Raw genomic sequence first — 12,948 nt, forward strand, 5'->3', positions numbered from 1 at the left:
ACATCAAAATCCAACTTACTTATATAGCTCATTTGCATCTGCGGCCAATTTAGCTGCAGTGCATTCTAATTGATGTATCCCTGATTGTTGAAAGCTGGTGAAAATTGGTAAGCCTGAAGTAGTTGCACTGAATATGTATCACATTACATATCAATATACTGTATATCACCATGTCCAAATCTATAAGAAAAATAATTAAAGTACCTTTTTAAAATTCAATTACCGCTCATTTCATTTTCTGAGGACCACACTGGTTGGTTTGGGCAAAGAATAAAGCTAGCTTAAGTACTCAAGGTCTGTTCAAATTTCATGCTTTGATGTTCGAATCAAGCATTGCTGATCCCTCATTTGCTGAGCTAGCACGGCTGCTGCTACTGACCTCACTCAGTGTATTAGATGTGGATTAGACTTGCAGGTTTCAGTCTTACCAGGCCGTTACAGTTGCTTAGGGCCACTTTGCTGGAGTGCGGCTGGTCTTGGAGGTGTCCTACATAGTGGCAGTGGGGAGAGTAAGGATGACTCCAGGCTAATCGACCTTTCTTCCAGTACTCCACCCTGAACTGCCGGGAGAGCAAGCCTCCCTGCAGCGTTAGGTTCAGCAGGAAGTTGTTGTGTGACGTGGACAGTTGGTAGAAGAGCTAAGAGATAGAAAAAGAGAGAGTTCAGTTTATAAATGTTCTATTTAAAATTTTAAAATGTGTATAAATTTACAAAAGACGGAGACTCAAAATAAATGAATAAAGGAAGACAATTTCTAAAAGCATATTACAGAGTCAGGCAGTCTTTCTTCAGTACTGCGTCTTCTTCTTCTTCTATGATGTTGCGGCGTTTCTGCATCCAGCGTCTCGCCATTGGGTTCTACACGTACTGGGATGGCAATCTCGTACTGGCCTAGACTGGACAGGAAGGCGGCTAGAGGGAGAGAAATGAAGAAGGTATAAAACCCCAAACCAGAGTTTAACTTAATAAAGCCAAAATGCTGCTTAATCTAATCGACTAATTAAACAGTTGAGGATTAGGGAGTTGCATATTTTGAATAACGCTATGGGGCTTTTTATTAAGAGTGTAACCCAGTTGGCAAAGAGAAACTTGCAGACTTTTTGGCCCATTACTAACAAGGTCCCTCTACTCCAAGAACCCCCTCCCGCATTAGGCCAAAGGGAGATTGCCATAGTTACCCTGAAACTGTATACTTCCTGTCTGTCCCAGCCTGTACCAGGGCCTGGTGGAGATTTATTGTCCAAACTCACACACAGCTCCAAACGGCCAACGTCAGCTAACTAACGGGGAAAGGTCACCAGCAAATGAGCCCAGTTTTCATCAAACCTTTGGCCTCACTTGGTGGAGCCGCGGCCCCTTCCCACACAGAGTAAATACCCAGAGATCAGAGTTCCCTGGTACAGACTTGGAGAGCTCTGTACTGGGAAAAACCACTGAAGGCAGCGGAAAGGTCTGGCTTGAATAAACAGCAAGCACAGTTACAAATGCTGCCTTCACATGGAAATCGTGAGGTTGTACTGTATTTTCAACATGTGAAGTTAAGTACAAAATATGTGGCTTTAGTCATAAAAAGTCACAGAAATGGACGATGTCCTTGTTCCCTTTTCAAAAATGGGGAATGACTCAGCGTTTTTAGTATTTTAATTCCATGTTTAATTTTCTTCCCTCACTTTTCGTAATAAGGGTTGAAAAGATTGGGACTGCCTGTAAAGTTTTAATTGAAAGTAAATGTGAAACTGTGAAAACACAGACAATTCAATGATGGCAACACAACAGAAAAAGATGCAATTCCAAGATTTAGCACAAAAAGGTAGTGTTACTGTTACAGTTCATAAATGTCATAATAATCACACACCTGATCTCAATTCCCACATTAGGCCTACTGCTCTTAATAGCCTACTACTACTATGTCTATTGTGCTGTTCCTACCGTAGCATCTTAGCCTTTTTGTGCGCTTTCTGCTTATGATCGTTTGGACTGTTGTAAAACCCTGTGTAAATGTTGCTTTTAATTTACCTGTTCTGTCTGTGAGTGGTGCGTTTGAGTCCTCACTTTGTTTCACTGAACCATTACAAATACACTGAATTCCTAACTTCACTCTCAAATATCCATAGCGTTATCTACCTAAAACTCTATCGAACACAAGAGAAATAAAATACATAACATTAACGGTAGCCCAAAAGTAATCGAACAGCCAACATTAACAGCTAGCGAACTAGAACGTCGCATTAGCAACAAATTAGCTTAGGACAGCTGGCTAGTTTACTAAGTTAGCATTAACTGATCACAGAAACACTTATTTAACATCTAAAATGACACACAGAGTGACAGAGAAGCTATAATGAAGGTAAGACCTACACAACAAGCAGAAAAGTGCACACTAATGTATAATTGCCTTGTAAAGTATATAATAGCCTATTTACACAGGAGAGACATTAGCATTCATTTGGAGCTGTGTCTCTGGTCACCTGACATGTAATAGTATGGACAACGGACAATGGAAAGTCTTCTTTTAGCTGTTATGGTCTCCACAAACTCCTGGAAAAAATGTCTTTAGCTTTTGTCTTTAGCTTAATCTGTGTGCTCAAACTGCCCATCGCTAAATTGTTTGTCATTTGGTGCCGGACAGCATAACAGAATGTTATCAGAGTTTTATTAGAGATTTTCTAGGGTTGCAGCTAACTATTATTTTAATACTAAATTCATTTGTTGATTATATTAATTGAAAGATTATTAAAAAATTATATTTGATTAATTGATTTGTAGTTAACTAGTTAAAAAGGACAATAAATATTAATTTGATCCATTGTTTTAGCTTTAAGAAAATTAATGATTTGAGAATAAAAGATATGACTAAAACATTGAATAGAACATTAATAGCTGACTTCACTTACAAAGTCAAAAAATCACAGCAGTATCTAGTTCAAAGTAAGCGGCCTAAAATGGACACTTGGAGCCGCCGCATTACCTTCCTAAGAGCTCTAAGCTGTTTCCCACAACACATCCGTCCTGCTCTCACAAACCACAGCAAGTTTTCAGGCAGGTGGTATTACCATTACCTTTGAAGCACAGGAAAAGCTCCTGGAGAGAAAATGAAGGGAGTGTTAATGAAGTAGATGTAACTCACCTCCAAGGAAGAAATTAATGAGACCTCACACAGAATAAACTGTAGACTAATGAAAACCAGTAAAAACTAATTAGCATGTAGTTTGAACTAAAGGTTTGAGCGGTAGTATTTAGTGACTTTTAATAAGATGGATGAGGAATGCCTTAATAGTTTTTTTTCAACTGCTTTTTATCAAAATACCACCCATTTCTACCATTTATATATACACGTCTTCCTGTTATGTAGGACTGCATGCAGTGCAATTATTCCTGCCCTGTCTTCTCTAGTCAACCCTGAGAGAATAAACTCTCTGACTCTCTGTTCTATGTTAATCGTCTGATTCAGCATTTGACAATGTTAAGCAGACATCAAACCAAAGAGCAAACTAACAGTGGAAACATGCTTGCTAAATTTAACAGGAGACTGCTAAAACGGTTTCATACAGAAGCGTCTGTGCTGATAAATGCACACATCCACCCATGAGCAGGGCATCACCCTGGTTTCTGTTATCACCAAATGAAAATAGTGGAAGGAAATACTCTGGATGGAAAACTCTCCCTCCCTCCATCCCAGACACACCTTCATGGCACCTTAGGCCAAACCATTGCTCTGCCTTGTTTCAAACAACTACTACAAGAAAAGGAAGAATCTGTGATTTTCCAGTATTAACTACAAGAGAGAGAAATGGTTGAAGGAGTGCTCGTCTTAAAATCATAATCTTTTTAGAAGTAGTTCTATGGCTCGCCTGTCTTCCTCCTGTACACAGGGAATTGATACATGCACATACACTGTATGGCCAAACGTATGTAGACACCCCAGTCCAAATACTTCAGTGTACTTTTGGTCTGGGGCTAGGAGCTTCCAGGTGACAATGTTATGTGGATAGACGCACCTTTCAGGAGGCTGCACCTTTAAGGTTTACAGCTTAACCTGTATTTTCTTTAAATTAGGCACTTCTAAAGACTGTGGCGGACATCAGTAGACAACTTAGTAGTACTTTAAACTCAGTGTAACAAAAGGAAAGCTGGAGTCTGACCAACACAAAGTTGCTAATGCTACTAAGACATTCTATGGAAGACCAAGATGAGGACTGTGCTACACCAAATACAATTTCCGACAATAGTGCATCTCCAATCCCAACAGATTGGGGAAGATCCTTTTCTGTTTCAACATAAAAATGTCCCTGTGCATAAAAAGCTGAATGCAAGTTCAATATTCAGTCTCTTTTTTAGCTTTGTTTTTGGTGACCACAACTCCTGGGAAAATATCTGGCTAAATTAGGGTTATGCTATGTTCACCAAATAGTCCCTAACTTTGTATGTATGAGGTTTCAAGCCGGTAGCTTTGTCAGATGCCTGCTGTGGTTGAAAAACAATGTTTATGAGAGAAGATTTGCGGAAGAGAAAATCAAAACAATGACCGAAACAAAAGTTAAAATGCTTCAAAAAAGATGAGAAAACATTTTTCACAGTTTGGTGATAATGTTTTGTGTGATCACTTCAAACAACTCCTTTTACATTTCACACAGTTATTTGATCTTGTTAATAAAACAATATTAGGTAGGGCAACATTTAAGACCAAACTGTCTATACCTGTGGAAAAGTCTCTGAGGGAATAAGCCACGTCAGGGTTTGAGGGGTGAGTTATTTAAAAGGAAGCAGCGTGGCAGACTATTGAAGACAGATGGCTGTGAGGAGTCAGAGGTTAAGTTTAGGAAATACACAATCACAGTCTTGTTCAGGGTGACGAGACACGGACACTCAGGGATTTTATGTCTTTGCCTTCAGGGGGATTTCAGGCGCTCTGGCTTCGGTGTGTATGCGAGACAGACTGTGTGGTAATAGATGTGTGTGGGGGGGACGGGGCACATGGCTAAAGCTACATGATTTGTTGAAGCAGAGTTCAAGTTCAGCAGCCCAGACCTGCAGGCCGGGAGTGTGCCTCATACAGTCAGACAGCCGGGGCAGACCTGAAACGTTTTCTACGCCTCATTTCACACATCCTTTTCTCATCTGAGCACTGTGCATGTGAATTATAAAAAAAAACAATTACAGTAACTTTGGAACACATGATAATATTTTAATTACTATTAAAGTGCAAATTAAATATAAAAAAGGGTATTTATTTCTAAACATGGGTAGCATTGTGAAGTTTTTTACTGAAATGAAAAACAGATTTCACTCTGGGCCCCTCAACCGTAAAATACATTGAAGTACTCTTGTTCTCAAGAGACTGAAAATAATTAAAGCAACCCACAATATAAAGCCAGGATCACAGACAATAAACCAGTTACGTTTTCCCACTATTTATAACGACATAACACAATAAGATATGTGTTGTTAATAGTGTGTTTAATTCTAACTCAGGTCTCTGTAATTCTTTTCACATTGAATTTTTGATTGGTTTGAAAAGATCAACCTGTGTTATTGCTGCAGACCTGCTCTAAGACTAGAGTGGCTGACTTTGCTGTATTTTTGTGGGAAATCATAAACTAACGTTTCTATAATACTAGGGTTAGGGTTACCATCTTCTTACCATAAATTCAGCACTTAAACATGATTGAGTCAAAGCTGTTGCTGTTGCTGCATGAACTCTTTAAAACATATGTGTGTCTGGTTAGGTATATTTTTAAAGGGCTGGTTTTCAGACCTCAATCATTTTTCGGTATCAATCGAAATGCGTCTGTAGTACCATGTTTCAAAAACTGTCAAGTACCGAAAACTGGCATTGAGCGTCTGGGCAGATTAATAATCTTGTTAACTGGTTCTTTGATGACAGAGTCCCTGATTGAAATCAGTATTAGTATTATATATAGTGTTTTTGACTATTTTATTCAGGCACAAGTCCTGAATGGCTGCTTGTGTTAAGAGAGCATTGGCTTTTTTTGGTATACAACTGTCTGATTATTTAAATTTATCCATAAAACACTAGTAAAGTAATGCAAATCAAGGGTTGTAGTGAGGTGCTGATCACTGGAAGTCAACTTGAAAGTAGGAAAAAGAAAAAGTGTTGCCACCCCATTTATACTGTGGTACCTATCCCTAATTTGATTTTCATTTGATTTTTGCATTACTTTGATTTGTCAGGTATTTGCTGGATATATAATCTCCTCCTCTCACCTTGTGACTTGGCAAACTCATCTCTGTGACCTCCTTCGACCTCTGTGGCAACTATGATGACGATGACAGTGCAGATCAGACCAGTCCTCCATAGCGTTTCCATGGTTACTACAGTAGTTGCTATAGTAACAGATTTCAGTGCATTGGTCCTCGGGCCTCTGTCCCAACATGTCTTCTGCCCTCTCGAATGCTACGACGCCTAGCAGTGGGACAGCTCAGCGCTCTGTTGGACCATGGCTGTAGGAGATCTGGGGTTCAGACAGACATAGCAGCCTCGGCAGTGTGTTGATGGATCCTGGACGAGTCCTCAGAGGAGTAGACAAAAACTTTGACGGATGTCCCCAGGGGCTCAGCAGCAGTGGCAGGTTTAGACTCCTCTCTATAGCCCTGTGGAAGAGAAATTGTTCAGTGAGGAAGAGGAAGGCCATGAAATGGAGTGGAAAGGGAGGAGAGAGACAGATTTAGGCTCAAAAAGGGAGGAACAAGGGACTAAAAGAGAGAGAGAGCATGAGATCCCTTTGACCCATGCAGTTCCCAGTCTAACAAGACAAATCTACCCAGTTCATATTCAGCATCCAGTGAAGGACCGCCCAGTCCTGCATTGTTCCTTCAGCTAATCAATCTTGGCTTTGGCGAAGGGCAAACACCCTGTCTTTCACTCTGATGACCGGAGACAACAGCAGGTCCCAACCTGGGGCCCCTAAGGCCCCGCTCTTTAAGCTGCCTGCCCACCGGAAAGAGTTCAAACACAAAGGAAGCCATTGATCTTGTAAAAAGCTGTGCTTAATGCCCAAACAGGGCTTGAAGTGGGTATTATGTCAGAGGCTCTGGGGGTAAAATGAGCCAATTTGAGAGGAGCAGCAGGTTGCCATCACTGCTTCGCTGGCTGACTATGGTGGTTGGTTGTATGGCTGAGTGACTTGCTGGCTGGCTGCCTGACTGTACAGCTTACTAATTGGCTGGCGTCCTGGCCAGCAGACGGATGGTATGAGTGCCTATATGAAGCTTGTTTACATCTCAGACAAAGGGTAGCATACTGTGATAATTATAGCCTAAATGATTCTTGGATTTTTGAGGGCGATACTGATTTGTTTGTTTTCAGTTTTTAAAATCCTATTACAATATATCGGACGGTGATCTTTTTTTAACGTATAGACATAAAATAAACAAAATTCTTGATACGGATCCCTTAGATTTTTTAATGTGATCAAGACACATATTGACCGGGACATATTACTGTTGGAAAGTCGACTTGTCAGTGCTCTCTGGTGGTCAAACTATTTCAACTAGTTTGGCTTTCTAAATTTCAGCTCCAACCACTGCTTCTGTTTTTTCCCATCATTCTCATATTTGCTATGGCACATGTAGATAGATAGTTTTAATTGTTGTCTATTTAAGTCTTCTTTTTTAGTGGAGCACGTATGGAATATGACAGAGATGCATTCAGCAACATCAGAGCAGGAAGTGGGGTTATTGGATTAAGTGCAAGGGACTTTGAGCCGATCATGGACCATGACACCTCCGACCACCCAGCCAATGAGCCAGATCTGCCCGACTAAACACTACTAAAACTAAAACAGACTAATAGTGCTAGTGCTGTGAGCAGGAGGGGTAATTACGATGATCTTTGATTTGTTATTAAAACAAATCCTGACATACAGTTGCATGTCATCTGCATACTACTTCACAATGCCAGTGAAATTCAATATTCAGCATCAGCAGACATTATTTACGGTTTCCCATTTCCAGAATTAACAGGGATAAGATATTTCCTTCATTTTTGAATTGCTAAATAGAAAGTTTGTTTGACAGCACTCAATGATCATTCAGAGGTAACAGCCAGCCAGACATCACAGGTTATAATTTTGGGTTCATTTTTCACACCACTAATTTAACTAATTTTTTACTAACAAACCAACATCAGGCAGAGTCTGTTTTATAATAACAAAGGAAAATTACTTCCTCAGACCCACAGTACCCATTATAAAAACAGACCAGAGCCAGGATCAAGAGTCACATTTTCATGGGTGCCCTTCTCTTTGACTTGAGTATCCTGGCTATGGATTGCAGTGTCAGCTAAAATAACCCAACCCTTGCTATTCTCCAGTAAAGTCTGCCCACCCAGTTTCTTCTTGTCCCAGCCTCCTCTGCCTCCCCTCATCCCTCCCTCAGTGCCGTCTGGGGAAAGAAGAGCGAGCGGAGACGCCACTCTGGCCCAGATGGCTGGCGGCTAACCAACTGCAGCCAAAGGTAATCGGAAGCAGATGGGAAACCTTTTGGTGACGAGAGCAGGGGGAACAAGTTGCCTCCTGAAAAAGAGGAGGGAAAAAACGAGCGCAAAGCCCGAGGGGAACGAAAGAGAGACAGCAGAGTGTAAGCTGGGAGAGCCATTCTTGAGTGTTAATACTGAACTGAGTTTGGAGGAATGAGCTGAAAAGAGTCTTAATGTGCCTCTTATTTCATGTCAAAGAGCAATGACAAAGTACAGTAAAGGGAAAGCTTTCTTAAAAAACACTAAGGGGTCTTTTTACTGTTGCAGCTTCTCTCATACGTGGAACAACTGAACGTTTTTCTCTCTTCCCTCCCTCAGGCTTTCTCCCAGTCATTTCCTGCACAAGCCAAACTCCCCTCCATTTTCATTACTTCTTCTGCTCCCTCTCTTGATTTATTGTTGGGTTATTAAACTTGCAGCTTGATATCAAGTGCTTTTCATTACCACTAACTCTCTTTTTGTTTATTTAAACAAGAAAAACAGGGGGGAAACCGGACCCCCAGTGCTATCCCTTGGTGCTTTTTAAGTAAAGCGGCTTAAAGAGATTTGTGGACAGCCTTCAAAAAGATCCTCACAACAAACATGCATGCACTGCCTTCTCTGTAAATTATTGCTCCATTATAAACCGCACAGAAATGCAGCTAAATTAAGAAAAATCTGTCTAGCAGAGGTGACGGTGTCGTACATCTTCCGCGGTGTGTTGCGAAAAACCTTCCCTCTGGGCAGTATCACTTTTGAGCGAAATAAAAAAACGTATGTTTGTCAGCAGGCCAAGCGAGCACGTACACTGACTCTCTGCTCTGTTTTGCTTGGATTAGCAACGAATATCGAGCATATAGCTTCAATTGCGGCCAAGAGAGAAAGTGGTCCGAGCTGCAAACAGGCCACACAACTTCCAACGCAATCACAATTTGCAAAAGAGAAAAGAAGGAGGGGAGAAGAAAGGGGTCGTTGTTACCAAGAGAGAAAATTTGGACCGCTCAGGATAATTAGGTGGGAATTTAATGGTGGGCCAAATTTGCAATGTAACCAAGCCAGTGGACCCAGTTTTGACACGTCATTTTTTCATCTTGTCATCCACTAGTGACTGTTTTTTTTTATGTGGTGTAAAGGATGTACAGTGAGTTTTTTTTCTTTTCAAGACTAGAGCTAACTATGCTGTCTTTGTCTTTAACTGTTGCCAGGGAGAGTGGAGCTATCCGAAAACTAGCACACTAATCAAAGCCATATGACCGGCTCAAAGTAAAGTCTGTGTGGAGCGAACAGATGCTAAGTGTCCCTCAGCTTAGCTTCAAGTCTAGCACTCCCCCCTCTCACACACACATACACAGTGTTTCCACTTTGATCAGGGAGTAGCTCATGAATCAGCTTTAGGTTCAGTTTGTTATTTCATTAAACCGGTGGTGCAGATTCTCTTTTCTAATAAGACCATGAGGCTGTGGGATCAAATAACTGAATAAGACAAATGTCACAAGTAAGATGCAGCGTTTCAGACTGCCTCAGTAGCAATTACTGCCTCTAAAAGTCTAGGCTCACACAGATCTCCACATGAAACCCTGAACAGGTGATAGAAATAAAGCAAAGAACTGGAGGATATTTCTCAGACTAAACTCTCCTTCTCTGTCTGGTACAAAGACAGAAAGAGAAAGCGGCGGGCATTCCTTTCTCAATTTCCCCAAATAAACAGTGTGCAGATGAAAAGTGGGAACATAAACAGGCCGGAGAACCTCGGATGTGCTCCCCTAACTCTGAAAATGTGCCTCTCGAGTCTGAAACAATATTTAGTGAGAGAGAGAGCTGACTCGACACGAAGTGAGTCAGCCAGCAGCACTGGGAACACAGCACAGATGGTAGTGGAAGGTTTTGTCTTTCTGTCTTTTATCACATTAATTTCTGCATAGTTTGTTTTATCTCCTTTAGGACTACCAAGAGTCCAACATATCAACAAATATACTCAGTTTAGACACATGTGACAAAGAAAAGCAGCAAATACTCACGTTTTAGAAGATTAATCATGAATGTTTGGCCAATATTTAAAGAATAGCTGCCAATTAATGTTCTTTTAATCGAGCTTTTAGGGACTAGTAACCCACCATTGGATGCAAACATTTTTCCAATAGGGGGTAACGGAATCGCCACCGTTACAGACTTCATTTAAGGTACCACCAATGATGGGCCAATCAATATTAAATACAGTTTTATTGTTAATGTTATAATGAAATTCAGTGTTTCCGCTATCAGTTACCAGCATGCATGAACTCAGGGTGGGCTGCCAATTCTACCATGTTGTTTGGTTTGGTTTATGGAACAAATCCAAAAACCTGAGAAACTAAATTTTGAATATGTCTGCCCCCACCATATGCAAACTACAAATGTATGAAACAGACTATAGTATCTGGAATGAGAGGATATGTTAATTCTACCAAAAGAATAAACAAAACAGAATGATGCACAACGATTAAGAATGCAACTATGATAGAAATAAACCTGCAGATTTCTGCAAAATCGGCTGATCAAATTACTAATTTCTGCTGTTCATTGAGGAGCCACATATTTGCCTCATGTGTACACACACACACAAGTCCCACATACAATCACTTCATCAGAGAGTTAAGTCAGAGAAAATGCAAGTTAGCTTTAACTTTATGGAGGTATAATTCATCAAATCCCTCTAAAATGATACATTCATTATAGATTAAGGTCTAGAGTTTTGTTGCAGAATTACTGCACTTGTTTTCCATCAATCAGAAGACCGCTCTTCACTTATGTACCTGATGTCGGCCACATCATCCCTTCACCGGTTTCTACACACACACGCACACGCACGCACACACACTGACTGCCTTGTCATCAGCCAATGAGGAGATTCCAGCCATAACTAATAGCTCTTGAGGAGAAGAGCCAATCCAAACATAGATTTTAGGAAGAATACCATAAAATTACAATAGGGCAACTTTAGGTCCATATATGCATACCATGACCTTTTAGTACCAGAATTAAAAAGCTAAAAGACCAAACAAGAGCGACGTTCAAAGTCTGCAGAAATATTTTAGTAAATTAGTATTTGGAGTTGAGAGCAGCGTCCTGCCAGCATTATGTCATGACCGTTTCCCTCCAGAGTTGTGCATGAAAACGCAGAGAGTGAGGCCGGGCTCGCTGACCTACCTTCCCCGTGTCCCCTTGCAGAAGTTTCCGCTGTGAGTCTGTCCTCTGTCCTCCGCAGCGGAGCGGAGAGGAGAGGAGGCGGCGCCGGCGGGTGTCTGAGGAGACTCAACTTCTTCCACTTCCAGCACCAGCACCAAAGAGCCACAGTTTGATGTCGACTCACCCACACTCAGATTATTAAACTTCCGGTTACAGTTTAACAAAATAAATGTCGCATCTCTAAAAGGTTTTTGGGTCAAATAAAGAGTTGCATTGAGGGTATTTGATCAGATTGTATCGTAAAATAACTTTATTATAAACTGCAACATCCCTGATTGTCAATGTGTGTTTTGCTGCTCTTTCCATTTCTCATATTAGGCTACAAATATTACATTTATTTACTTATTTATAGAACATGGGTGTATCACTGATGCACAAAAACACTGACCTGTGTTACATGTTACATTTTTAAATAGCCACATATCTTCTCACCTATAATATCAATTAACAAACTGTGATTCTTCGGTTTTATTGTCATTTGTTTGTTTATTTCACCGGCTGCACCATACATCATATATAATTTCTTCTTGCACATGCAAGTGCCCACTCACATGATGAGCCCAGGTGGGAGTCAATGAAGACACAGAATATCTGCAATACTGACCACAGTAATTGCAACAATGAGATGTTACCTAAATGTTTTTAATAAAGGAGGATTCGCATGCTTTGTCCTTTCAAGTGACATTACTTTTCTTAAACAATATTTAGTTGTTTCTTTTTTTGAAGTACTATGTGAGGGAATGACATACTCTGATGAACTTTTTAAAATAAAATGAAAAGTAAAAAAGAGAAATTTAAGTTTAGTTAATTCCATAGTTAATGCTAAAGGTTATCATAATAACAGTATGTCATTATTCAATTATATTATTTCTACCTTTATTATTAGCCATACATCCATTGTATAATCAAAAATATTGATGGCACCAACTCAAACCACATGTATGTTTGCCAAATTCTTTCAAGGGAATCATTTAAAAAAATATATTTTGCTTTCTTGATTGAAAGTAAAAGTAAAAAACAGAGACGTACAATCAAAGTGCTCAATTTCTTTTGTCAAAACATACAAATGGTTCCTACTCTTATTTTTAAGTCATAACTTTTTGATAAGTTAGCAGGGAAACAGTTTAGCAGAGACATTAACTGACAGTATTTGTATCATTAAGATCACTGTCTGGCTGAAACTCACCACTGAAACGTCAGTAAAAGTTGCTTCTTTTATTTTGAAGGCCCACATTTTGCTGTCCGGT

The 12,948-nt window shown here is 40.2% G+C and overlaps 1 protein-coding gene across 2 annotated transcripts in view; it reads right to left on the minus strand.

The window, feature by feature from the left end:
• Positions 1-11,794, minus strand: part of adamts10 (ADAM metallopeptidase with thrombospondin type 1 motif, 10) — a 45,566-nt gene extending 33,772 nt beyond the window's left edge. For both annotated transcript variants that reach the window (XM_029430193.1, XM_029430192.1), the window contains exons 1-4: positions 11,663-11,794; positions 6,226-6,612; positions 770-912; positions 429-638 (exon numbers count right to left, since the gene is read on the minus strand). In XM_029430193.1, coding sequence (XP_029286053.1) covers positions 429-638; positions 770-912; positions 6,226-6,328 — 456 coding nt within the window. In that variant the 5' untranslated portion in view covers positions 6,329-6,612; positions 11,663-11,794. The remainder of the gene's footprint in view (positions 1-428; positions 639-769; positions 913-6,225; positions 6,613-11,662) is intronic.
• Between the last annotated feature and the right edge of the window lie 1,154 nt (positions 11,795-12,948).

Source organism: Cottoperca gobio, chromosome 4 (genome assembly GCF_900634415.1).
Source record: "Cottoperca gobio chromosome 4, fCotGob3.1, whole genome shotgun sequence".
In the NCBI taxonomy this organism is placed as follows: domain Eukaryota; kingdom Metazoa; phylum Chordata; class Actinopteri; order Perciformes; family Bovichtidae; genus Cottoperca; species Cottoperca gobio.